Genomic DNA, 27,695 nt, shown 5'->3' with positions numbered 1-27,695 from the left:
GAATAAATGGAAAAATCTAGAAATTCTTTTTTTAAATATTATTTTCGGAACTTGAATTAACTAAAAAAAATAAAAATAAAATAAAAATAAATTTCATTTTTTTTAAAAATACGTGAAATATTCTAATAGAATATTACACTGTACATATTTTAAAAAATAATTTTAAAATGCAAAATAAATGGAAAAATCCAAAAATTCTTTTTTTAAATATTAATTTCGGAACTTGAATTAACTAAAAAAAATAAAAAAAAATTCCGTTTTTTTTTAAAAATACATGAAATATTCTAATAGAATATTACACTGACATATTCTAAAAAATAATTTTAAAATGCAGAATAAATGGAAAAATCTAAAACTTCTTTTTTTAAATATTATTTTCGAAACTTGAATTAACTAAAAAAAATAAAAATAAATTTCATTTTTTTTAAAATACGTGAAATATTCTAAAAAATAATTTTAAAATTCAAAATGAATGGGAAAATCCAAAAAAAAAAATTTAAATATTATTTTCGGAACTTGAATTAACTAAAGAAAATTAAAAAAAAATAAAAAAAATGCGTCTCACGGTCTCACAAAATTAGGCCGTCTCACATGAATCTAACCCTATATATATATATATATATATATATATATATATATATATATATATATATATATATATATGTTAAAGAATCAAAGCTTTTAAACAATATACAAATAATTGATTTTCTGATAATTTCAGCGTCAAATATCAAATTCACATTATAATCATCTCGTATATCATGTTTTAATACAATTAGATCTAATTTTAATGTTCGAATTCGAATATCACATGATCACTTTATAAGCTCACATTCAATAACCTCTTAAATAAATAATGCTGTAGATTATAAAATTTTCGAATAATAAAACACTTTTTATGTTTCTATATTTGAGACAACCAACTTTTTTTTTTTTTTTTTGAAAGTCTTAATAATTTATTAGAGACAAGTTAGCAATAACAAAAATATAAAATTTCAAAGAAATGGACAATATATGATTAAATCACCATGAGGTTATGATAATACTAACTCCTTTATTCCTATTAACAAAAACCAATTGTTTGACCATCTCGAACCTATCTTTATTTTTTCTCCTATAAATGGAGTTAAAAATGGAGTAAACAGTGTTTCATCTCCAACCCTACTTCATTTTCTACCCCATTTTTTACCCCAAAAAGTATATTTTTGGAATATTCCATTTTTATAATTTATATATATTGTCAAATACACCCCTCTACTAATTAAACTCTATATTTATGATTAATTAATATAAATTAGTATACAACATGATATTATAAATATTAAATATTGTATTTAAATTATAATTAGTAGATAAAATAAACTAGAAATGTATAAAATAAAAATAAGAGAGACTAAAATTGACAACCAAACTTCACCTCTATTTTTGGAGATATGAATAGTATTCCCCCATATATGGGGGAATACTATTCATATATCCAAAAATGGAGGTGGAAATGGGGTAGGGTTGGAGAATAATATAAGAAAAAATGGGGGAATAAATGGAGTATGAGGGTGGGTTGGAGATGCCCTAAGAATAATCAATTAAACTGACAACCATCTCTTTTTTGGTTTAAGGGTGATTTAAAATTAAATCATATTAATATAGGACAAATCTTAACTATTTTGTAAGTTAGAATACAAAAGCACACAAACTTAGTAACTATTATAGATAGTTTTGGTTGTTAGGAGTGACTACCATTTATTTGACTATTCCAGAAGTATACTTAGATCATTGTCGTCACTGTCATTTCCTCATTAAAACTTTAGGAAACGATCACCACTTTACTTCATCAGTATCATTTTAATTTCTTAATTATTTTAATACAACATTTAATTAAATAATATTTACTTTAACAATATAAAAATAATTAAAAATAAAAATGACATAATTAAAATAGTTTCTAGTCATTGCCGTCCACATCATTGTCATCCATATATTGTAGTCGTCTTTCGTATATATGTTCCGTAAAATCATAACAAAGTTTGTCGTGTGTTTATGCATTTTGTATCTCTAAAATGCTTGTAAAGTATGTTAGGATACCAAGTACTATTTGAGAATGCAAGTTAAGTCTGTTGTTCGGATTATATATAAAAATAGCCTAATCATTTTTTTTTTCTATTATCATATTATGTAAAAATACAACATCATACATTACCTTCCTTAGTTTTTTCAGGTCCCTTGATCTAGTCGGTATTTAAGTATATGTCATTTCTCTTTTATGAATCCAAAACACATCCTTTTTTACCGTTTTTTGTGTTGTTTTGAAAAATTTTCTTTTTTCATCTTGTGGATATGGATATGATTTAACGGATATAGATATGATTTAATAAATATAAAATACTATGTATATATCTCATCACCAAGATAATAACCATACTTATACTCATTTCCATTCATAATAAAAGGTAACTCAGGTGTTTTGCCTAAACATTCAGGTCGTTGTTTGATCCTGACATATTAAAGTATGCATGCCAAAATCATGGATCTTGTGACACCACTGCCTCTAGCATTGTCGTAGGATATGCATGATCATTGCATGTTTATTGACTCCGCTTGCATTGAGACAATTTACCCACGCCTAATGCATATAATCAATGCTTCCAATCATTGGTGAGAAACCGTGTTTATTGCTATGTGCCGCATATAATTGCTCGATATCACTTCTTTTCGGATGTAGTAAATATATGTTACCATAAAGCTCTACCACATATTTACAAAATAAATACATATATTCTCGTGTTGATCTCTCAAACATCTTTATATATTCAACTTATACATCCTTCGTGATGTCGTATGCCAAATGACAAAGTGGCGTCCTATACTTTTGTATCGTAGTAAACACTTGTCTCTTTCTAGCATATCATATCAGTTGAAAGATCTTGTAATTATCTTTCAAATCGTTAGCTACACGGATAAATAAATTTCTACTCAAATGATAACGAAGTTTGAATGCATCATTATCGTACAAACAATCATCAACATAGTAGTCATGTACAAAACGTTCGTTTGTAGATTCACGATCCCTATTTAGATATCTTCTATTTCTTTTGGGGGCATTCAAAGTTTCACCTAATTGTGACTGCCACCTGAAAGAATGCATTGAAAATAAAACATTTTCTTCATCGGAAAACGATGATGAATAATTTTCATAATTAAATTGTGCTTGTGTAAAAGATTGAGTAAAAAGAGTGAGATTTGTGAAAATGGTAGATGATATTTTTAGTATTTGTAAAGATTAAAAATAAATATTATTTAAATGACCAAATGATTGATGTCTCCTCCATGAGACGTCTTCATCAATGGTTTGAATTACGGCCAACAATGACAACGTGTTAGGTGCATTTCATGCATTCATTTTGTAGTTTTAGTTCATAAAAGTGCATTGCATTTAGGTTTAAACTCATGCATTTTGCATATTTTTCGGAATTTTTCATGATGCAATTCCATTCATACATTTTTATGATATTTCAGCTACTTTTTGAAGGTTGGATATTGTTGGAGGAAGTTAAAAAGAATTGGAGACAAAGTTGCAGAAGTTTTGGAGCTTAGAAGAGAGAGAATGAAGAAATAAAGAATTTGGCTTCACAGGAGTTTACATGGCCGTGTAAACGTATACCTACAATTTACACGGGCCGTGTAAACGTATATACAAGGACATTCTACTTGAAGACATAGAAGAATTAAGCATTCTACTTTTCTTGTTTACACGGCCGTATAAATGGCACCCTTTAATTTACACGGGCCGTGTAAACGTCTCGACAGTTTTTAAAGAAGTTTTACTCTCATATAATTCAGACAATCATTTTTGTGGGGAGTTAGGTCGGATTTTGGGCAGAGAGAAGACGATTTTCAGAGCTTTTGCAAGTAGATTAACACTTGGAAACACTTTAATTTCCTTTTTGTAAGTCAATTTGAAGTTTTAACTTATTTGATTTGTAGTTCAACCTAGACATGTGTGGTTGATTTCATTATCATTTCCGAATCTGAATTCTTAAGTATGTGTTGTTAGGTTGTAACTTGAATTTGACTTATGTTTAACTTCTAGTAATCTTTGATTTGATCTTAATCATGTGTTTGGTTGGTTCTCTTTTTCACTTGATCAATGAATTAGGGTTCTAGTCAATCTAGTTAATCAAATTATGAAATTCGTATATGTTTTATGATTTGATGTTAGTAACACACACTTACTTGGTTGTAATTAGATCAAAAATTAGTGCAATCAAAGATTAAATGTTTATACTCCCAAGCTTAAGAGGAATGTTAAACATTGTTGGTAATTAGTGCAAGAACTTAATGTCATTTAATGATTTGATGCAAGAGCTTATTTGAATTGAATCAATTAAACGAAGTTTTATTTGAAGAGCTTGTTTTGAATAAAAATATTTTTACCAATTTGGATATTATAGTTTATTAATATCCAATTTACCAACCTAGATTGAACATGAGTTATAATCATATTACATCTTTCAACATAATACATGTATAAGAGTCAGAATCGGAAATGTACTTCTTTTACTGCGTTTGTTATCAATCTTTCTTATTTATGAAGTTTAATTCAAGTTCAAACACAACCCCCCATTTTAATATTATTTGTATTATGTGTGAAAATATGGCAAGATAAGAAGTCCTGTATTCCTGTGGACCGACCCTGCTTACTCTATACTATCTTTAGTATTAGAAATAACAGTGATTTGAGCTTTATTAATATTATTTTATCCCATTATTTGTTGGTTTGACAACCAAACAAATTGGCACCGTTGCTGGGGATACGGTAGTACTAATTGTTTATGCAAAGATCTTTTCGCACAGGTACACCTTTACCAGTTGATATGGAGATAGAGAAATCTGCTAAACAAAGAAGGAAGCAAGCCAGACTTTTAAAGAAACAACAACAATCTGGAGCTGCTTCATCGAATCCATCAACCACATCCTCACCAACATCCAAAAGTATCACCCCACCATCTTCACCTACTCCTACCATGGCAAACAACCATGGAGGAAATCAAAATCCTCCACATCCACCACCTGAACAAACCTTTAGACAATGGGCCACTCAAGATGTCACCCAACAACCTTTGTGCATAAATTACCCTGCAACAATCAACTTTGAACTCAAGTCTGGACTCATCCATTTGCTACCCTCATTCCGTGGTCTTGAGAATGAAGACCCACATAAATTCCTTAAGGAATTTCATGTTGTTTGTTTGGGTATGAAGCCACATGAAGTCACAAAAGATCAAATCAAGTTAAGGGCATTCCCCTTTGCTTTACAAGATTCAACCAAAGAGTGGTTATATGACTTACCATCGAGGTCAGTCACAACATGGAATGTACTTGCAAGGATGTTTCTGGATAATTATTTTCCAGAAATGAGAGCTTCAGCTTTACGCTGAGAGATAATTGGTATCAAGCAACAAAAGAGAGAAGCTTTGCATACTTATTGGGAACGGTTCAAGAAATTGTGCTCAAGATGTCCACAACATGGGATTACAGAATATCAGTTGTTGTAGTATTTTTGTGAAGGAATGTCATCTTGGGATAGGAGATTACTCAATGCATCAAGTGGTGGATCTATAGCTGATAAGACTCCAACAGAAATCAGAGTTCTTATCAAGAATATGGCAGAAGAGTCCAAGCATACAGTCCAAGAAGAAGAATGGTATAGTGATGCACCAAGAGGAGTGAAAGAAATTTCTACCCCAAAAATTGAAAGCCAACTTTCTGAGTTGACTAAGGTATTAATAATGCTTGCAAAGGACAAGGGTGTGCAACCACCAACAGTTAGACCTTGTGGTATTTGTACATAAGTTGGACATCCAACCGACATGTGCCCTCAACTTCAAGAGGAAGATTATGAAGAAGCAAAAGCCATAGGAGGTTTTCTTGGATCTAGTCAAAGGGGATATGAGCAACCACGAGGTGATCAAAGATGGAACAACAATCAAGGTTGGGGAGGAGATCAACAAGGGAACTATCAACCAAGTCAACCACATCAATACCAACAAAGACTACCTTTTCCACCACAAAACTTTCAGCCAAGGCAACCACAACACCCTCCTCAACAAACGGGTTCATCAAGTATGTCTTTAGAGGACATAATGAAAAGTTTGACAACTAGTACACAGGCTTTCTGACAAGAGACAAAAGCAAGCATAAAGAACATAGAGAAACAAGTTTCACAACTTGCTATTTCCGTAAGCAAACTAGAATCTCAAGGAAAGTTGCATGCCCAAACTGAAGCAAACCCAAGGCACAATGTATGTGCCATCACATTGAGAGGCGGGAAGAGTTATGATGGTCCAAAATTGTCGGTTGATCAAAAGGAAGAAGAAATAGTAGTTGAAGAGGCGACCAAAGAAGAGAAGGAGGAAGAGAAAACAATCAAAAAGAAGCCCTTCATCACTGAGTCTAAAGCCACACCTGCTCCATTTCCCGAAAGATTAAAGAGCACGAAGAAAGAACGGGAGGAGAATGAGATCATGAAAATGTTCAAGAGAGTTCAAATCAACATTCCACTCCTCGAGGTCATCAAGCAGGTACCTAGATACGCAAGGTTCCTTAAGGATCTTTGTGTATCTAAAAAGAAATTAAAAGGAAATCAAGTCGTAACAGTTGGGGAGCATGTATCCGCGGTTTTGCAAAAGAGGATGCCCCCGAAGTGCAAGGATCCCGGTGTCTTTACCGTGCCTTGCAAGTTGGGGAATTTTTATGTACCCCGAGCTATGCTTGATCTAGGTGCATCCGTAAATGTCCTACCATATTCTCTTTTCAAATCAATTGGTGTAGGAACATTGAGCAAAACCGGTGTGATCATCCAACTTGCTGATTGGTCTTTGGTACACCCAAAGGGAGTATTAGAGGACGTGTTAGTGCAAGTCGATGAATTTGTCTTCCCGGCTGATTTTTGTGTCTTAGATATGGGAGATGATGACTCTCCAAGTTCAAGTTCCATACTTTTGGGTAGACCTTTTCTTAAAAATTCTAAAACAAAAATCGATGTCTATAATGGAACTTTGAGTATGGAATTTGATGGTGAAGTTATCAACTTCAATGTGCATGAAGCAAAAAAGACTCCTTTTGACGTTCAATCTGTTAATTTTGTCAATTTGATCCATCCCTCAACAAAAAAGGGTTTGAACTTGTCTAACAATGAATTTCTAGAATTAGTTTTGTCACGGAAACTAGACAGGGACAAAGCCAAAGAGCTTGCAAAGAAGTTTGATATGGATAATGATGTGTTGGAGATTTTAGAGTTTATTGATGACAAGAAGCATGTGAGTAGTGATGATATGTTAGAGAGGCCCACGTATCCAGACTGAAGCACAAATAGTTGGGGTCCAAGTCGAGCCAACGACATTAAAAAGGGGCGGCTAACCGGGAGGCAACCCGGGGGTATTTTTGTCATTTCGTATATTTTCATTGTATTTTCTTTATTTTCAAACTTCCAAGTTGTTTTTCATGCTAAAAGAGGGTTAAAAATCATTTTCCGGGCAGTAGAGGTTTAACGGGTTGCAATTTGAAAAAGTGAAAAAATCAATTTTTTTTGGCCTTCTCAGAAGTTTACACGGTCGTGTAAACTTATGCCTATAATTTACATGGGTTGTGTAAACGACCAAACGCGATATATCAGATTCAGGGGTTTACACGGCCGTGTAAATGTTCCCCTTTAGTTTACACGGGCCGTGTAAACGTAAAAACAGAGCTGAACGATTTTAAGGTCAAAACTCAATTTTTTTAACTCATTCTTCTCTCAATACCTGCGATTCCTTCTCTCCCTACTGCCCTCCTTCGAAAAAAATCTTCAAAATATTCAATCTTCCTCAATTTTGCATCAAAAATCAAGCTCCAAGGTATGCAATTCTTCTCTTTTCTTCATCTTCTTTATCTTCCACCTCTATTTCAACCTCTCATGGCCGATTTTGGGGTTTTTGAGCAAAACCCTAGAATTTTTGAACTTCAAAATCTCGACCTAATGTTTGAAATTTCTTGTAGGATAAGCTTGGGGATATATTGGTGAAGCATTGGATATCCTCTTACCACCATTTTCAAGCACGAATCGGTATAATTGTTCCAAACTCTTACTTTGTGCATTTAGATAGAACCACATTCCTTTTTGGGTATTTTTGGTGAAACTTGCTAGTTCTTGTGCTTCAATTGTCTTAATTGTGTGCAATACTTTGTTGATTCATTTGGGTAATGGCTTCCCGGGGTAAAAGACCTAGAATTGGAACTTCACATGATAAACAAGACCCACATGCCATGGACAACCCTTATGAATTTGGTCTTATTTTTTAGACCAATCGACAGGAAATCTTGTATGCAAATCTTGTTACAAGAACAATGGGTGCTCAAAAATTTGTGAACATCCAAGCCCTCAAGGATTTACATATCTACAAGGGTGTCCACAAGTTCTTTAAAAACATAGGATGTGAGGGTCTTTTGAATCTACATCTAGTTAGCTATCAAACACCAATGTTGGAACTTTTATCCTCCATTACCTTTGACTATCAAACCCATCTCCTAACTTTTTGTTTGCTTAATCAAACCCATCAGTTTCATGCTGACGTCCTTTGTGATATGATTGGCGCTCCCAAAGCAAGAAGGGATATATACACAACAAAGGGCAGAAAAAATGTTGTTTTTGAGCAAGACTGTGCAAGTTTTTGGAGAAGCATCTCTTGTGAGTATGAGTATCAGTCAGGCACAGCCAAAGCTTCTAGCATTATCCATCCGGTCTTGAAAGTCGCTCACCGGATCATTGCTTCTCTCTTATTCCCTCAAGAAGAGATTAGCAAGGCTAATAAGAAAGAGATAGAAGTCTTGTGGTGTATGATTAACAAGCCTGCAGAAGTCCCTCATTTTGGGTGTTGGGTGATTTAGAAAATGCTCAGAAGTGCTACGAGCAATGGTGGGCAGCTACATTGTGGAGGCATGGTTTTTGTTATTGCTGAGCATCTTGGCCTCCATCTTCCCAATAACCCAACAAATATAGTCATGGGCCGTACTTGTCTAACAATTGATGTTATGGAAACAATGCATCTTTTCCACTGCCTTCCCTCTGGGGATGTTCATTGGACAGTAGATGGGAAAGAGTATCTACGCATAGACAGCAGAAACAAGAAGATACTCAATTTAGCCAATGACATTCCGTCAACCACTTGGAAACTCAAATCCAACTTAGGGGTTACAGTAGATCATAGTCCTCCACCCTCTCCTCCTCATTCTCCTACTGTTGGTGCCTCTAGCTCATCTCGCCCCACTTCTTCTTCTGAACACAATGTTTCTATGGGATGTAACGCCCGCAGATCCGGGCTAGTCAATTTAGAGACAATAAGTGTCGAAAATGACTTTTTGGCAAAAGTTTATTTATAGTAAATAGTCTTAACCAAGTTGTAGAATAGGTCTCAAGGTTTCCGTAGATATAAAGAACGCCGAAATCCGAGTTATAACGAAGAAGTTATGGTCCGTCGAAGTTTTACGGCAAAACCGGCACGACACCGGGAAGCGTAAATAGTGAATTTACGATAGAGCGAGATTTAGCCTTAGAAATCTAAACGAAAGTCATAGAATATGTTAAACTAAGAGCGTCGATAAAAAGAACGCCCAAATCTGACTTCGTATGAGGAAGTTATGATTTTTCTAAGATTCGGCGTAGCAGTGCACGACCCGAAACTCGAATTTTAGTTCGAGCGGTTTTTGGCTTACACGAACAAAATGAGAATTGAAGATCTCATTAACAGGAACTCAATAGTAAAAAGATGGACGAAAACGGTGTTCGTATGAAGGAGTTACAAATTCTTCGCGGTCATTTAACAGTCTAAACGCCTCCTACTGTTAAATTTGAGATCGGTCGAGAATTAGCCGACGGAGTCTAAACGAAAGTTGTAGATCTTGATTTTACCTACGCGTTGATATAAATAACGTTGAAAACGGAGCTCGTATACGAGAGTTATGATTTTTCTAAGTTCGAAGGCTGATACGCGATAGGGGGTGACGTGGCACCACCAGAATTGGACACGTGGCACCACCAGAAGGCCACCACATGGACCAACTCGGCGAGTAGGTCCCCCTACTCGGCGAGTCCATCAGATATTTTCACTATAAATAGAGGTGTCGGGTCTAGCCTTCTCTTCACACCTCCCAAACTCACTTTCTCTCTCTAGTTTCTCTCTCTAGCCTCCCTAACCCCCCTAAAAGCCTAGGTAAAACCCCTAGCACCCGAAGGAAGCCCCGAGGCTCCCGGAGTCCCGAGAAAAGAGCCTTTCGGCTCGGGAACGCTGCTCCAGCGAAACCCGGTTTTCGAGAAAACCCGCTGTAAGTAAGCTATGCCTACGCTATTTTTAGTATATCTTATGTTTCAATATAGTAATGTTATTAGGACCTTATAATAAGTATTTGGGCTATTATTATGAGTTATATTGAGTGTTATTTAACGCTTATATAATAATAATAATAATAGCTACACTATTAATTTGTAGCGGTTAACGTCAGACTAAACTCTAGTGGTAATGATACTAGGTTTTGTCGAGGAAGTTGTTTTAAGAGTAACGAAGTGCTGTCCGAGTGCCGAGTCACCACCTTCCCAGGTGAGTGCATAGTCCCTTTCATGAACATGATTTTAATACAAGTATTGATTGAAGTATTAATTATATGTTTATGTGCGAGTTAATTGATGTTACCTGAAATACATGTTAAAGAACATACCTGATTATATATGATGATTTAGGATGAAGAGTAAACCTAAATTAATTATGAGGAATATTGGGTAGTATTTTCTTACGAGTACAAGTGACTTATACCCTGAGAATAGAACTTTAGTATATGTCATTGATCCGAGAGCATGGATTAGACATAGTCATTGTCCCTAGTCCGAGAGTATGGATTAGGCATAATCATTCATCATTAATCCGAGAGTATGGATTAGTCATTTGTCCCTAGTCCGAGAGTATGGATTAGGTAAAGTCGTTCATTTCTGATCCGGGAGTATGGATTAGGTAAAACGGCTAACCTTAGGTCCGAGAATATGGATAGTCTCGTTGTGAGGATCGACGGGGTGGGATAAGAGTTGTTTATATATATGGTGAAATGGTATATTTTGTGAGTTTTAAACTATATATATTGTATAACATTGTGGGATTGAAATCCCTATGTACTCACCAGGTTTCCCAACCTGACCCACTCAGTTTATTTATGTCACAGGTGTTGTTATGAAGTCACATTACACTGAGAGTGTAACACCGTAATTTCATGATAAAATTTTCATTTTTAATGTTAAAACACTTGTTTAAAATCTCATTCATAATTGAATTACAAAACATAGCTTCATTTTCACTTGCATAGAAAACCAGGATCCTCCAAAATATGACTCTTTCTCTGATGTGTACAATCAAGCCGGTGCCGTCCCGTGATACTGAAAGAAACCTGAAAACAACATAACACAAAACACTGTAAGCACGAAGCTTAGTGAGTTCCCCAAAATACCACACACATAACACATACAAGCCACTCGAGGCTATAACTCTATGGGTCCGTGCACCCAAACTCTGTGAACCCTCAGGTTCTAACTCTATGAACCTTCCGGTTCTAACTCTAGGAACCCTTCGGTTCCAACTCTGCAACCATGCACAGCATAAATCACATAGAAATAATGCAGTACAACACATAACATACATAGCATACAAATACTCTGTCACATAACTCTGGTTACCTACTCAAGGTAAAGTATAGTGAGAAGACTCACCTGGCAAGCAAAAAGCAGATATCTCCATACTCGGATCTCGAACTCGCCACCGCCTAACACGTAAGGCAAAACTCTCATGACTATAACTCTCGAGACTAGAATCAATCCTCTCAATGCACCCTCTTAAGGGTAAAAGACTATTTTACCCCTCTCTTGGCCCAAAGGCCACATCGCTGACCAAACCCTAAAAGTCAACGATCAACCCTTGGTCAAAATCAAAGTCCTTAGTCAAAGTCAACCCCTGACTGACCCTACTCGCCGAGTCAACCCTATGACTCGCCGAGTTCCTATAATCAGAACTTCACTCAATCCGCGACCTAACTCGCCGAGTCGCTCCGAGACTCGCCGAGTCTAACAACTCTGAGTCCACTCGCACACAACTCACCGAGTCATCCCTTGACTCACCGATTCTCGACTCAACCAGGGAATATCGGGACTCTTCGACAAGACTCGCCGAGTCTAAGAACAGACTCGCCGAGTCTAAGACTATCATCAACCTACTCGCCGAGTTGTTCATACAACTCGCCGAGTTCCAGGCCATCTTCATCCAACTCGCCGAGTTGTTCTTCCAACTCGCCGAGTTCCAGCTCATCTTCAAGCAACTCGTCGAGTCCACTCATGTGACTCGCCGAGTACCACCGGTCTGAATCCACTCAGAAGCATTCCAGGCCATGCAAAAGATCCAAAACATAGGTCTAGTCTCATACAACTCATCCATCACGTAAAGTGGCCAACTTTACGTGAATCCAAAGAGATCTAGGCCTTATTCACTTATAATTAGGGTTTGGGACATGCAAGCTTCACTAAACAGTCCAACACAGGGACTTTCATGCTCTCTGGTTCTTCTCCATTTCAGATCTGAGGTAGCAACCTCAGATCTAACCTCTAGACTTCCAATTTCACCCATAGACTAGACCTCACAAACCCCAAAATGAAGAAACAACATACAATCAATCCAAGAACGAGATGTTACCTCCAATGGACGCCCCAACTGCAATGAAATTCGAATCCAAGCAAAGCCCCTTGCCCCAAGCCTTCAATCTCACAAGATTCCTTCAACAAACTCCTCCAATGCTCCAAATACACTCCAATCTTCTTCAATCACACTTTCTAGGGTTTCTGGACTTCAAGAGGGAATAAAGAGGCTGGGGGAAAGATATAATGTTCTTTAAATAGGGCTCAATCCCGAGAATTAGGGCTTTCTCCACTCAGCGCCTACTCGCCGAGTCCATCTCATCGACTCGCCGAGTCGGCTACTTAACACGCGACCAAGCCGCGACTCTACTCGCCGAGTCCATCCATGGACTCGCCGAGTCGCTCTTTCCCAAATAACACTTTTAGCCCTTCAACTCTACTCTTGCTATTCCGGGATGTTACAGAGAGATTAAAGAGATGTAGATCACTAGTAAGTTCTGTTTATGCTTATGTTTCTGTATTAACGATGACATCCCAAACGTTTTAAAATAAATAAAATATGATTCTTCGAAAATGTTTTGATAACGTATTTATCATGTTTTTCTGGGAACAAATTCCGCAACATTTTTATGAAATGAAGTACTCTGATTTTATAAAGCATAAACAAAATCGTTCTTTTCTGGCCGTGAAAATGGGGATGTCACATGGGCGAGTTTGTACGCTTGAACCACCATTGCACCAGCATCCAACAGGAAGTCGGGGAAATTTATACGGGTGTCGCTGAAATCACTTCTAATTTTCAGGACTACCGTATCTTGCAAGAAGAGCATTGGGCCCAAAAAGAGTTGCGGTGGGCTGAACAAGATCAGCGATGGGCCGCTCAAGAGCAGCACAACCGCAACATTCATCACCTGCTGAGCGATATCCATAGAGTTCTTGTGCTCCCCACACAGCCGCAACCACCATCATCATCCCAACCCCAATGGCCTCCCTATTATCCTACAGATTATCCTTCACAGTTCCCTCCATACCCACCGCCCGGTCCTCAATAGGACGGCTATGCCTCTCTCCAAGCATCGATGGCGATGCTTATTTTAAGCTTGGGGAGGGGCATCCATCCATGCATTATCCCGTTGCATGTAAATTTTGTACATATTGCAATGCATTGCACAACGCCAACCATGCCGCCCTTGAGGAGGTGTTCACGCCGACTACACACAAAATGCGCTCAATAACAACTCCGCTCCAGGTAGCTTTACCACACCAAAATCATAAAATTAAAATATATTATTATTATTATTATTATTATTATTATTATTATTATTTTATTTTTTTACAACTTCATATCTCAAAAACCTGGTAAATTTTTCCTTCATTGCTTCTAGGAAGATTCGTTAGCCTCAAACTTTGAATGTTGACTTTTGATCGACTTCACCATAATCATATAAAATATAAAATATGTCGTTAAAGTGGCATTTAAATAATTGTTATGCTAACCAACTTTATAATGTTTGAATTTAAGACTGTAAACGAACCGAACGTTTAGCAAACGGTTTGACGAGAAGTTCGTTTATATTCGCTTATCTAATAAACTACAAATATAAACAAAAATTCTCGTTCGTTTAGTTAAACGATGATCTAGTTCGTTCATTTATGTTCGTGAATGTTTGTTTATATGTTTTGTTCGTGTTAGTTCATTTAAATTTATTTATGTTCAATTATTTTTATTACATTAGGGAAATCTGCGAAAAAGTCCTAATATTTTAGGCCAGTTTACGATTTAGTCCCAAATTAAATTTTGTTTACAAAAAAGGATAGATTACCAGCTAAAACTTCGGATTAATCCTTCGTGGCCAGTTTCACAAATTTAGCCGGTATCTCGTCTTTTTTCGTTAATTAATCCAAATTTTGGAGCTTTTTCATTAATTAATCAAAATTTTAGGGTTTTTTCATTATTTATTACCAATAAACCAAAATATTTGGACTTTTCTGAAGATTACCTTTAAACTAATATATATTATATGATCTAATTTAATATGTACTATTCCATGTGTTCTTTCTTATGCTCTTCTAGGCTGACCGTGTGTTTTTATCGGTGTCGTCAAACCCAACAACAAAAATCTCACTTACAAGCCTCGTTAACTCCATCGATTTTCCAAAATTATCCATTCACAACTCTATGATCATCTTTCAATCTCCAAATAAAGAACGGAGAAAATCCTTGTTGATTACATGGATGTCCCTATTACCTAACCATGACTTAAACCGTGGTTCCAACACTTTGATGTTCCTATTAACTAACCATGACTTGAATCCTATTTCGAACCCATACACTATTCGCATTGTCCATAGTGTTGTTCACAACAAAATACGAAATACGAATCCCACATGGTTTAACCACTGATACCTTGGCTCAAGTCTTACATGACCCTTGTTTCCTTACAGTAGGGCTTGAAAACCATGAAGAATGAACCATTAAGATTAAAAACTCAACATAGGTAAAAAAATCAACTCGATTTTATGTACTGAAAACCATGAAGAATGTTAACTCTAATTGTAAAAAAAAATGTCAACAAGCTATCCATCATAAACTATTAAAATATTAATTTGGTATACCTACGAGCTACGGTTCCAACACTCGGATGTTCCTATTACCTAACCATGACTCGAACCTTATTTCGAACCCATACACTAATGACATTATCCTAGTTTTGTTAACAACAAAATACGAATCCCACATGGTTTAACCACTGATACCTTGGCTCAAGTCTTACTTGACCCTTGTTTCCTTACAATAGGTGTAACATCCCGACTCCCAGGTATAATATTTAATTAATTTATATTCTTGTTGTCTTATCAACTTGACGAGTTGGAGGCCCTAGCTCGCCGAGTAGAGAGTGTTAATGGTCGCGCAATCTCTAGAGTCTACTCGACGAGTTGGAGGACCCCAACTCGATGAGTAGGAGCTGAGTGTGAAAACCCTAATTTTCAGGGTTTGTGTCCTATTTAAAGGACCTTAAGTCTTCATTTCCGCCTCCCTTATCATCTTAACACTCTGAGAGAAACCCTAATTGAGCTATATGTTTGTAGGAGAGAAAGAGGGGCTAATATTGCATATTGTAGTGCATTTTTTGGAAGAAGATTGAGGAGAAAAAGGCTTGGGACGAGAAGGAGCTTTTGGATCCATCAATAAGATTGTGTTCCGATCTTTATCAAAAACTATTGGTTTTTGTCTTGCCAAAAAGTAATGCATTCTGGAAGCCCTAAATAGACTAAAATGTAATAATGACAATTGTTGTCATTATTATTTTTTAGTTTATTTGGGGCTTCCAAAATGCTTTACTTTTTGACAAAAAAAAAAACCAATAAATGATGAACCATGTGGGAGTCATCTTATGTTGGGACTTCTATAGTGTTGTAAGGAAACAAGGGTCAAGTAAGACTTGAGTCAATGTATCAGTGGTTGAACATGTGATATTCGTCTTCTATTGTTAACAACGCTATGGACAACGCCATTAGTGTATAAGTTCAAGTCATGGTTAGGTAATAGGAACATCCAAGTGTTGGAACCACGGTTTAAATCATGTTTAGGTAATAGGGACATCCACGTAATCAACAAGGATTTTCTCCGTTCTTTATTTGGAGATTGAAAGATGATCATATAGTTGTGAATGAATAATTTTGGAAAATCGATGGAGTTAACGAGGCTTGTGAGTGAGATTTTTGCTGTTGGGTTTGACGACACCGATAAAAACGCACGGTCAGCCTAGAAGAGCATAAGCAAGAAGACATGGAATAGTACATATTAAATTAGATCATATAATATATATTAGTTTAAAGGTAATCTTCAGAAAAGTCCAAATATTTTGGTTTATTGGTAATAAATAATGAAAAAGCCCTAAAATTTTGATTAATTAATGAAAAAGCCCCAAAATTTGGATTAATTAACGAAAAAAGACGAGATACCGGCTAAATCTGTGAAACCGGCCACGAAGGGTTAATCCGAAGTTTTAGCCGGTAATCTGTCCTTTTTTGTAAACAAAATTTAATTTGTGACTAAATCGTAAACTGACCTAAAATATTTGGACTTTTTCACAAATTTCCCATTACATTACTATATTATAGGTCGTTTATGTTCGTATGTGTTCAATTGTGTTTGTTTATATTTATTCGTTTATGTTCGTATAGGATCTTCACAAACATAAACATTGTAATTTGTTAAACGTACTTCGTTCATTTATCTTTGGCTAACTTACATTCGTAACGAAGTTTGTGAATAAGTAATCGGAGCAAAGAATATCCGTGTCTTTCGGTTAAAGAGGATGTATTGAATACTTTTTTATGAATGTCAACTTCAATCGACTTGTTTACTGGTTAATTTATTTAAGATTAAAATACTATTTTGAAAAAATAAATAAAAACTTATCAATGAAATTAATGATCAAAAGTACATGCAAAATTTCCAAATTATTGTTCGTTTTCATTTGCATAATTGCATTGATAAGATAAAAGTACAAAACTTAAACTTTCAAATATTAATCTCGTTGGTAAGGAGTTCTTGAATTCGATCCCCAACCCATTACATCACCTGTAAACGGGTAATCGGAACCGCTGTTGTTGGTTCCTGCTGCCGCCGTGTTAAAAACAGAAACCCCTCCGCCGCCACTTGTTACCCCCGAACACTGAGAAGCCGTCGGTTGAACTTGTGCGCTTCCACCTTCCTCCTCCGGCTCATCCAACGGCAGTCTCTCAAACACCGCATTCGCAAAAGACGCCGCCACAAGAACCACCGGGCTGGAAGCAACTAATGTACCAACCGGGATCCCACCCACAACTTGTCCTCCTCCGCCGGCCAAAAATACCGACAACCCACCAGCATTGGGAGGCGCCGGCGGCGGAAGCACCGTGCCTGAAAACGTCAGTATCTCAAACCTTCCATGAAGCGTTACCGCGTTGTTCGAAGGATCCGCAGGCTGACGCAAAGTGACGTCAGCTACAGAGCCTGTACCGCTCAGAACAGAAACTCCCCTTCCTCTACGGCGAGCGAAAACGTTGAGGCTTTCGACGATGTCTGCGCCGGCGGATACCTCAAGAATGTGAGAGCGAAGGGTGTTGGGGCTATCACGGGTGACGATGACCGGTGGTTTGGGCTTGTTCTTGGATCCTGGTGGACGACCACGGGAACGGCGGGTAGGACCACCACTGCCGTCCGTTTCTTCTGGTGATGCAGGGTCTAGTAGGTGGTGAATCGAGCTGGGGTGGTGTTTATGGTGGTCGTCGTGATCCGCCATTGAAGACCTGTTAAGTCTTGACTTGCAGCAATCTTTAAAGTGCAAACCGGCGGCTTCCACCCACTAAATAAAGACTCCCACGCCTTTATCTTATCCTACATTAATTGTAAAATTAAAATGAATTGAAGGAAAAAGAAAATATTATATAAAAGTGTACAACTTTTTTTTTTTTTTTTTTTTTTTATCTCTGTTACTGTTAAACGAATGTTATACTGGTGCGTTATTCGATACATGTTATTATTAAGTAGAACTTTTAGAAAGAAAATAATAGATTTTAGTTTTTAAAAGTAAGCTGTGTTTCTCCATAAAGAATTAAAGTCAAATTTGGATAATTAGTTCTATATTTTGTCTACTTTTATACCCAAAATTCACATTTTTTTTCAACGGTTATAATTCGAGGTAACGACGGGCAAATGAATTGTCAACTTCCATTATTTCTTATTTTTATCATTTTCGACAAAGTCCGGCATCTTTATAAGAACACCTTCAACGAGAAAATTTGTGATGATAAATAATAAAGCTATACAATAGGTTAAAAATATTATCAACTTATTATTTCATTAATTTTAACTTTTATTAAATAACATTTCTAATAGTTAACCTTTTCGTTTAATCTTTTGAATTCTTTTTTAACTAATATAATAACTTCATCAGCAGTCTATCTAAAATATTTTATAAAAACCTCATTTTCAGGGTCGGTCCCGAGGATTCAAATGTCCTGGACAAGACGAAAAAAAATGCCCTTAAACCTTAATACGTAACGAATTAAATTATATAAAACTGAAATGTGCCTCCTTCTAAGGCTACATCTGCTAAAGCTGAAAGACTGTCTATTTTCTCCATTGTGTAACGTGGTTCTTTTTCCCAAATTACCCTTGAACATAGAGCATTTTCCAAAACTAAATCTAGGCCAAGTTCGTCTTCTTCATCCTCACCATCACTTCCTTCATCATATTCATTTTTATCCTCCGGTTCAAAAAAACCAAGAACATAAATGCCATTGTCATCTACATTTTTATTATTGAAAATAGTTTCAAACATCATTGATGTGCATTATGAAGATTTGAAGTACCTTATTTAGTATTGCTTTATTCAAAGTAGTTTCACCACTTTCTACAGATTTATTGATCCTTTTTAGTGGATTCTTTCTTGGAAACAGTACTTGAGACCAATGGATCGGATTCCTCTTGAGCATTGTATTGAAGTGAACATCTGTATTTATAATATAATCTCACACATTTAGGTGCAATCTCGACATAATGGGCAGCTCTGATACAACAACCCAAAAGAAAGAAATTCCATCATCTTTATCTCAAAATAAATGTGTTTAATTGTATCACAAGCACAAAGGAAATTAACAGAAAAAGTTCAACATATATCACAGATTTTCTGGTTCAAAAGCAAATTATTCTTAATGAAAAATACTTAGTTAATAGAACTACACCAAAATTGCTAATTGTAACTATATAATTCTTAGACAAACAAAATTACACTTGTAAACATGATTTGATTGCTTTCAACAAAGCAGAATACCAGATGATTCGTATATATCAATAGGATGAATAAAAACAGCATGTAGAATTAGAAACCCTAACCTAATTTCTAGGGCATGACCGATGCAAAAAATTGTTGCGACATAGTTATTCGCCGATCCTCTCTGCATCAACTCTTCTGCGTACTTGAAGCCTCGATGTCTCGACAACGTTATTGTTGTTGTATGAAGAGGTTGTGCCACACAGACCTGTTGAGTTGGTATTTAGTCGATCATCGATCACCGTTTGAATGATCGTTTTTCTGCCTTTGGGTGTGGACTCCGACTGATTCTTGAACGTAGTATACGTAAAAAAAGGGCCCCTAAAAATATTGGGCCATGTGCATATGCACAGCCTGCCCCCCTTCATCACCGGGCCTGCTCATTTTTTAATCAATTAGATGTTAGAAAAAAAAATAACAATGCTCTTAATTGTAAGATCATTAAAATAAACTTAGATATATAAATGTATTATATTTATCATCTATTAAACAAAATACAATAATTAAATATTAGAAAAATAAAATATATTTAAAACTAAAATACAAATAAATGGGTAATATGAAATATTGTTAAAAATAAGGGAGTTGGATGTTCAAACTTTTATTGATTATTCAATATATATTTAATGGTCAATAATATATATATATATATATATATATATATATATATATATATATATATATATATATACACACACACACCAGTGTTGTAAATTTTTTAACTAAACTTTGATTAAAAATCGATTAATCCCTAGACATTACTCGGTCGATTAGAAGACGTCTAACGATTAATTCCCGCCTAGACAATGAATGGAATTATCGAAGCCGATTAATATTTCATATTTTAAAGAAATTCTATCTCAATAGAAATATTTAATGAATGAGTAGTGGTATATTATCATATTAACATATTTTGTTATGTTAATAGTGGTATTTACAAAATTTTTTACGATATTAATCATATTTAATAATTTAAAATTTAACGAATTTACAATTTAAAATGGCTACTCGCTTGTCGTCCGACTAATTCCTAAACTCACATCCAAAACTCCGACAAACAATCCACATTAACAAATAAATGTCATAATTGATTAATTGTACATCTTATAAGACTTTATTTTGCATGAATAACTTTGTTCTAAAACGAACAAAAGCTATCATCTCCTACTCTATATAATTCCACAAGACTAAGACTAAGACTTATCCATCCCTCTTAAATTCTTCTACATTTCTTAATCGCTATGCTATTCAACGCTTAGTCAATCAAGGCATGCTTCTTCTTTTTTCAGCTAAGTATTGTCTGGATCTTTTATTTTTTATTTTTTATTTTTTTTTAAATAACGACACACTTGAACAATGAAAGGTAAAGTAACTGGGTACATATTATATGCCATAATAAGACATCACTAAATACATATCATGAAACAACATTTTATGTGAAGATGAAACAATATTTTATGTGAAGGTAACCGACGCTATTTCATATCCTTTTATAAATTGGAGTATGAAACAAACTTATTATAAAATTATACTTTCAGATAAAAAACAATTTCACTGAAACAAACTCATTATAAAAAACATATAATATTTTTATAACGGTAAATATAATCTACTCCTAAACTAACATTTAATTTCAGCTATGTTACTTGAACCTTTGAGACCTCAAATAGGAATAACACCATTACAAAGTTATCAATCACAATTGTGAAATCAAAAAATCTATAATAAAAAATTCATAGTCTCCAAAATTACTTATTAAATGGTGCATAATGATATTTTTGTTCTTTTCTGTGATTATAGAACAAAAATATGAAAAACACATATAAAATATATCAATGTTGATCAGCGTTTATAAAGAACAAAATTATTGATTAAAATATATTTATAACTAACGTAATATAGTTTATGAAATTTAGTTATAAAATAAAAAGTAAAAAGCCACTAAGACTTTGTTATGTGGCGTGAATGAAAGAAGAAAATTGGTGGAACATGAAACACATGGCTGTAACTTTTTATTTATAGGGGTGTAACTTTATTTTTTTTTATATTTTTTTATTTGTGATATTTGGTTTTGTTTTATTGATGGTAACTGATAAGATCGTTACTAATTAGCGATTAAAATAGATATTAAGGTTGTGTCACTGCTAGTTGATAAACTAGTTTATTTTTTGAATTTTTTTAAGTTGTATTCGGCAAACCAAAAAGTAATAATCACTTGACTAGCTTATAAACTAATTCTTTTAAAAAGCTACTTAGACTAGTGTAACATTCCAAAAATCAAGACCAATTTTTTTTTTTTAAAACATTAAATAAACCATAAGTATAAAGACAGATATATCAAATTAGAGTATCATTTCAAAACATATTCTAATTATCAGAGTAAAAACATCTCAGACTAAAACTTCTTGGTGTATGTCATACGATCACCCCGAGCTAGGGATGAGCAACGGGCCGAACCCAGACCGAACCAGCCCGAAGACCGAAAACCCAAAGACCGAAAATCGTGAATTACCATACCCAAAACCCGGACTGTTTTTGGGTGTAGCGGGTCCGGGTTTGGTCCGGTCCGGTTCCAGGTACTAAACCGGGTTTCGGGTTTTGGACCGAATTAGACTTTAGTAGTGTTGTTTACGGTTTTGGTCCAATCCTGTACCAAACTAGGTTTCGTATGTTTGTTGTTCACGGTTTCAGGTTTTGTTTGTCATGTCACTCTCTAGCATAATATTTCAAATTATAATCTTATTACGTAACATCCATCATTCATATCTTTGTTGTTTGCACAATTCAACTAAAAAAATACATAAAATATGATGAATACAATGGTACGATGCGAGACTCTAATTAGAATACGTGCAAATGAGGTGTATGCAAACAAATAAAAACGTTAGTAAAAAGTCACACTATTTTATTAAAAAAAACCCACACTATTTATATATAAAAAAATTGCACTTAACATCACTATTTTTATATAAAAAAAACGGCACTATTTTTATAAAAAAAATTACAATTAACAACATTATGTTTATTAAAAAATACTGCATTATTTAAAAAAAAAAACTGCACTAGTTTTATTAATAAAAAATGTAGTAGGAAATAACTTTTGGTTTTTTAAGAAAAAAAAAATCGACACTATAATACGATCAAGAAAAGAGTCCGAAACCAAAAAAAATTGACACTATAATGTGATCCACAGGAGAGGCCGAATCAATTCAATCGGACAACATTTTTTTTATTTTGGTAATTCTCGCTTACTGTTTGTCAATCAAAAAAAGAAAATAATTTTTGGTTTTCCGGTCCGGTCCGGGTTAAATCATTTAATTCGGGTACGGTCCGGTCCAAACCCGAAACCCGATTATTGATAAAAACCAAACCCGAAAACCGGCCCATTAATATGATAATCCGGTTCGGTCCGGGTCCGGTCCCGGTTTTTTTCCGGTCCGGGTCCGGTCCCGGTTTTTTTCCGGTCCGGTCCGGTCCCACGGGTCGTATGCTCATGCCTACCCCGAGCTCTTCCCTCCGCTACCGGAAGTACCTGAAACCAAGACTGAAAATTGTAAGCACGAAGCTTAGTGAGTTCCCCAACCTACCACATGCCACATACGCATAACCATATACACATAACCACATAATGGGCCCCCGCTCGCTGCATTCGACCTTACCCAACATCGGGCCCCGCTCAGTATACAAATTTGTCTCTCTTAGGCCACGCCTATCTCTGGACCTCACCCGCTATACACATACATGCAATCAAATGACATACTAGCGCATAAAGAAAACATTCTTTACTGTACTCCTGTACTAAGGCCTTGCCTATCTTGGGCCCCGCCCATGGTCTGCTACTGATGAGTTATGGAACCCCGTCCACACTCCTGCTGTTAGTGAGATACAGGACCCCACCTATACTCACTTCTCTCCTATCATGGGCCTCTCCCTTACTATGCTAATATTGAGATATGGAACCCCATCTATACTCAACTAGTGATGAGATATGGGACCTCGCCCACACTTACCTCCCTACCAGGCACATACAAGTATCACAAAGACAACAATTATAACTAACATACAAACATTCCATGGGCACCCGCCCGACATCAAACCTTGGTCCGGAATCATATACTAGCATACAGTGCCTAGGGCTAACCCCCAGGTCTTCTTACTCATAAACTACATGGGTCGACATTGTGGCCTTAGACCCAGTCACATAGTGAGGAGACTCACCTCGCACAACTGACGACTGGCTGAAACCTCCGGCTGCTATCCGACAATTCCTCGAACTGCTGCTCCCCTAGCTCCCCGAGCTACCAATACCAACATAACACTTAGTCCCAAAATGCCCTCCAGAAGTCAAACTAAGTCAACTCCGGTCAAAGTCAAAGTCAACGGTCCATGGTCAAAGTCAACACTTCCAGGTTGACCTGACTCGCCGAGTTGCTCCATTAACTCGCCAAGTTCAAAAGCTCAGAATCCTGCAATCGCGAACCAACTCGTCGAGTCAGCCCCTGACTCGCCGACTTCCCTCGCTAACCAGACTCGTGACAAACCGAGTCAACTCGTTGAGTTCACCCATAACCGAAAAACGGGACAACTCACTTAAACTCGTCGAGTCCCTCCCTAGACTTGCCGAGTTCCTCGGTCTGTTGGACTATCTTAAAGGATTAAGCCCCTATACTTCAGATCTGAACTCCAAACTTCATAAACACTCTGAAAATGACCTATTAAGGGTAAAGTTTCAAGCTTTACCCATCCTAAGTCCTTCTTAATGGGTTTAGACAAAACCTTAGCTCATTATGACATAACCCCATGGTCCAAAAACCCTTATTACACCAAACCAAGACAGGGAAATCAAGATCTAGACTCTAAACATCCAATAACCATGTAAAGTCCTGGACTTTACTTCCTTGCATGGCCTTTAGGGCTCCACGAGGCCACAATAATCCCTTTAAGCTTGCATGGGACTTCCTAATAGCATAAAGCTTGCACCTTTATGCCTTAACCACCCCCAAATACTTCCAGATCTGAAAGGATCATGCTTGGGGGACGTCCAGATATGAAAGGATCATTCTTGGACCAAAAACCTTCCAAAAAGGGGATATAAGGAGATCTAATAAACCAAAAGCCAAGATGAAGACTTGATTACCAAGAAATGCATCAAATGGGTATCTTTTGGATCTACTTCCTCCTTCTTGAACCTCCAACTTCCTTCATCTTCTTCTCCTTCTTCAAGAGCATACAAAACACACCAAGGTGGCTCAAACACTCACAAGATGCACTAGGGTTTCGTGGGTGAGGGTTTGGGGTCTGGGGCTGAAGATGAGGCTAATGGAATGAGAATATGATGCTTAAATAGGGCCTTAAGTCCCGAAATTAGGGTTTCCCAACCCAGACCAGACTCGTCGCGTCAATCCCCCGACTCGCCGAGTCGGCCACTTACTCTGTGACACGGAACTTGGTCCGACTCGTGAAGTTCTTCCTTGGACTCGACGAGTTGACTCATTGACTTAGGGTTTTTCCTTCCCCAACTTGGCCTCCTAGATTCCGGGTGTTACAACTAGCTTTTTAGGAGTTTTTTAAAATTTTTTCTAAATATAGCCCTTAATTAATTATAGAAACACATTCTTTTAAATGTCATTTTATATTTTTTAGTTAGCTTTTCAGCCAGTTTTACCAAATGACATTTCTAATCAATTAGATTTTCATTTAACAGCTAGCTTTTCAGCTAACAACTAACTTTTCAACTAGTACGACAAACATAGCCTAAGAAAGGGTTAATGACCTTGGAGGGTAACAAGGTTTTAACTTTGTCTACATTGGGTCCTTAAGGGTTTTTTTTTTTTTTTTTTTTTTTTTTTTTTTTTACATATTACACCACTATGATTGCTATAACCATTTAAAAAAGATAATAATGTTTTAATTTTGTCCATATTAGGTCCCTAAGGTCTTTTTTATACATATTACACCAACATGGTTGTTATAACCGTTTAAAGAGGGGTAATAAGATTTTAATTTTGTCCACATTAGGTCCCTATTTTTAATATTTTTATCATTTCATCTAACTCTTTTATAATTTATATTAATATCTAGTTAGATGGTTTCGTCATTTCATCTTCTTATTTTAGTCACCCATTCACCACAACCACGGTTTCAAGTGAAATGTTACATAACAATTGTCATTTTTACAAAAAAAACTAATAATAATCAAAGTCTTAATGATTAAGGTTATGTTTGGCGCGCCACAACTAACTATTAAGTTAGTTTATTTTTCGATCTTTTTTAAGCTGTCATGTTTGACAAGCTAAAAAGTAACTTATAAGCTAGCGTTTTAAAAAGCTACTTAGACTAGTTTTATTTTTTTTAATTTTCCAAATATACCCCTTAATTAATTAAGAAAACATATTTTTTAAATTTCCTTTTATGTCATTATATAAATTTCAGCTAGCTTTTAAGCCAGTAGCGGAGCCAGGGTCAAAGTAAGGGATATATTTGGAAAATTAAAAAAACTAATCGAAGTAGTTTTTTTTAAAACGCTAGCTTATAAACTATTTTTTGGTTTGCCAAACATGACAACTTAAAAAAGATCGAAAAATAAACTAGCTTATTAGCTAGCTGTGGCGCACTAAACATAGCCTTAATCATTAAGACTTTGATTATTATTATTAGTTGTTGTTGTTTTTTTTTTGGTGAAAATTACAATTGTTATGTAACCATTCAATTGAAAATGTGGTTGTGGTGAATGAACGACTAACAATTGTTATGTAACCTTTCAATTGAAAATGTGGTTGTGTTGAATGAGCGACTAAAATAAGAAGATGAAATGATGAAACATCTAACAAGATACTAATATAAATTGTAAAAGATTTAAATGAATTGATAAAAATATTAAAAATAAGGACCTCATGTGGACAAAATTAAAACCTTATTACCCCTCTTTAAATGGTTATAACAACGTGTAATATGTATAAAACAGACCTTAGGGACCTAATACGGACAAAATTAAAACCTTATTACTTCTTTTAAACATTATAACAACCATGTTAGTGTAATATATACAAAAAAACCTTAAGGACCTAATATGAACAAAGTTAAAACCTTATTACCATCCTAAGTCATTAACCCATTAAGAAAAGATAATAAATAACTTTGTCCCTCACTTTTTGGATGCCTATTAGTTTTTTTATTGGCGCAATATTATGAAAATCCACTGAAAATACTAGCAAGATGCTAAAGAAAACAATTATAAGAAACAATTAAGAAGAGGATTACAGATCCACATCGACCATTCCAACGAACTCAACTTAGATCGATGATTGATCTAATTAAAAACTATAAATTGGATATCATACATCGTCTTCAAAGGGACAACATTGCTTTTGTTGAATATCCACCTGTTTCTAGCATTCCAGATTAACCATATAATGGTATACATCAAAGTACTCCTTAAGTAAGCACATTTTTTGCTGGGAAGATAGAAATTTGAAATGATACCAAATTCTAACAGGTTCCATGGAACCGATGGCAGAAAAGAGGCCCACGATGCAAGCCACCTCCACACCATAGTGACATACTCACATCCAAAAAACACATGATCGATGTCTTGTTCCTCACGATTACAAAAGTGGAGGATTGAACATGAACACCTCTATGACGTAATGTAACAGCCCAAAATCTCAAGTATTGTTAAATTGCATTTTGGGGTGTTTTAAAGGGGAGACTCGGCGAGTTGGAGCCAGACTCGCCGAGTAGGGTCGCAGATTTGGTCGCGGGTTCGCGACTGGACTCGACGAGTCCATTAGGGACTCGGCGAGTCGACGCTGTTCAGCAGAAACCCTAGCCGTTTCGTATTGGGTCGTATTTAAGGGTTGTATGTCGTCATTTCACGTCTTTTGGCCGATTGTGGAGAACCCTAGACGGCTGTGGGCATCTGGAGCAAGGGTGAAGGCTAGTGGAAGCTTAAAGAGGTTGATAGGCAAGGAGAGGCTAGGTGGTGATCAAAGGAGGATCAAGAGGATCGAGTTATGAGGTTTGGAGACACAGAGAGGGTGTCATTCAGGTAATATTTCGAATTATCCTCTGCTATGTTGATGTGTTATGGAATTAGGGTTTATGAAACCCATTTAAGGATTTGATAGATTATAGAGTTGTTGCAAGTGTTTAAATCCCAGTAATAGTATGTGTAA

The 27,695-nt window shown here is 35.8% G+C and overlaps 1 protein-coding gene across 1 annotated transcript; it reads right to left on the bottom strand.

The window, feature by feature from the left end:
• Positions 1–17,156: 17,156 nt before the first annotated feature.
• LOC145074030 (AT-hook motif nuclear-localized protein 27-like) lies at positions 17,157–18,086 on the bottom strand. The gene has a single exon (XM_079020475.1). It carries the CDS (start codon positions 17,986–17,988, stop codon positions 17,233–17,235), a length of 756 nt encoding a protein of 251 aa, XP_078876601.1. The 5' UTR covers positions 17,989–18,086; the 3' UTR covers positions 17,157–17,232.
• Positions 18,087–27,695: the final 9,609 nt, after the last annotated feature.

This window comes from Lactuca serriola, chromosome 9 (assembly GCF_051521515.1).
Source record: "Lactuca serriola cultivar US96UC23 chromosome 9, Lser_US96UC23_V15, whole genome shotgun sequence".
NCBI lineage: Eukaryota > Viridiplantae > Streptophyta > Magnoliopsida > Asterales > Asteraceae > Lactuca > Lactuca serriola.
This window is presented reverse-complemented; position numbering and strand designations above follow the sequence as displayed.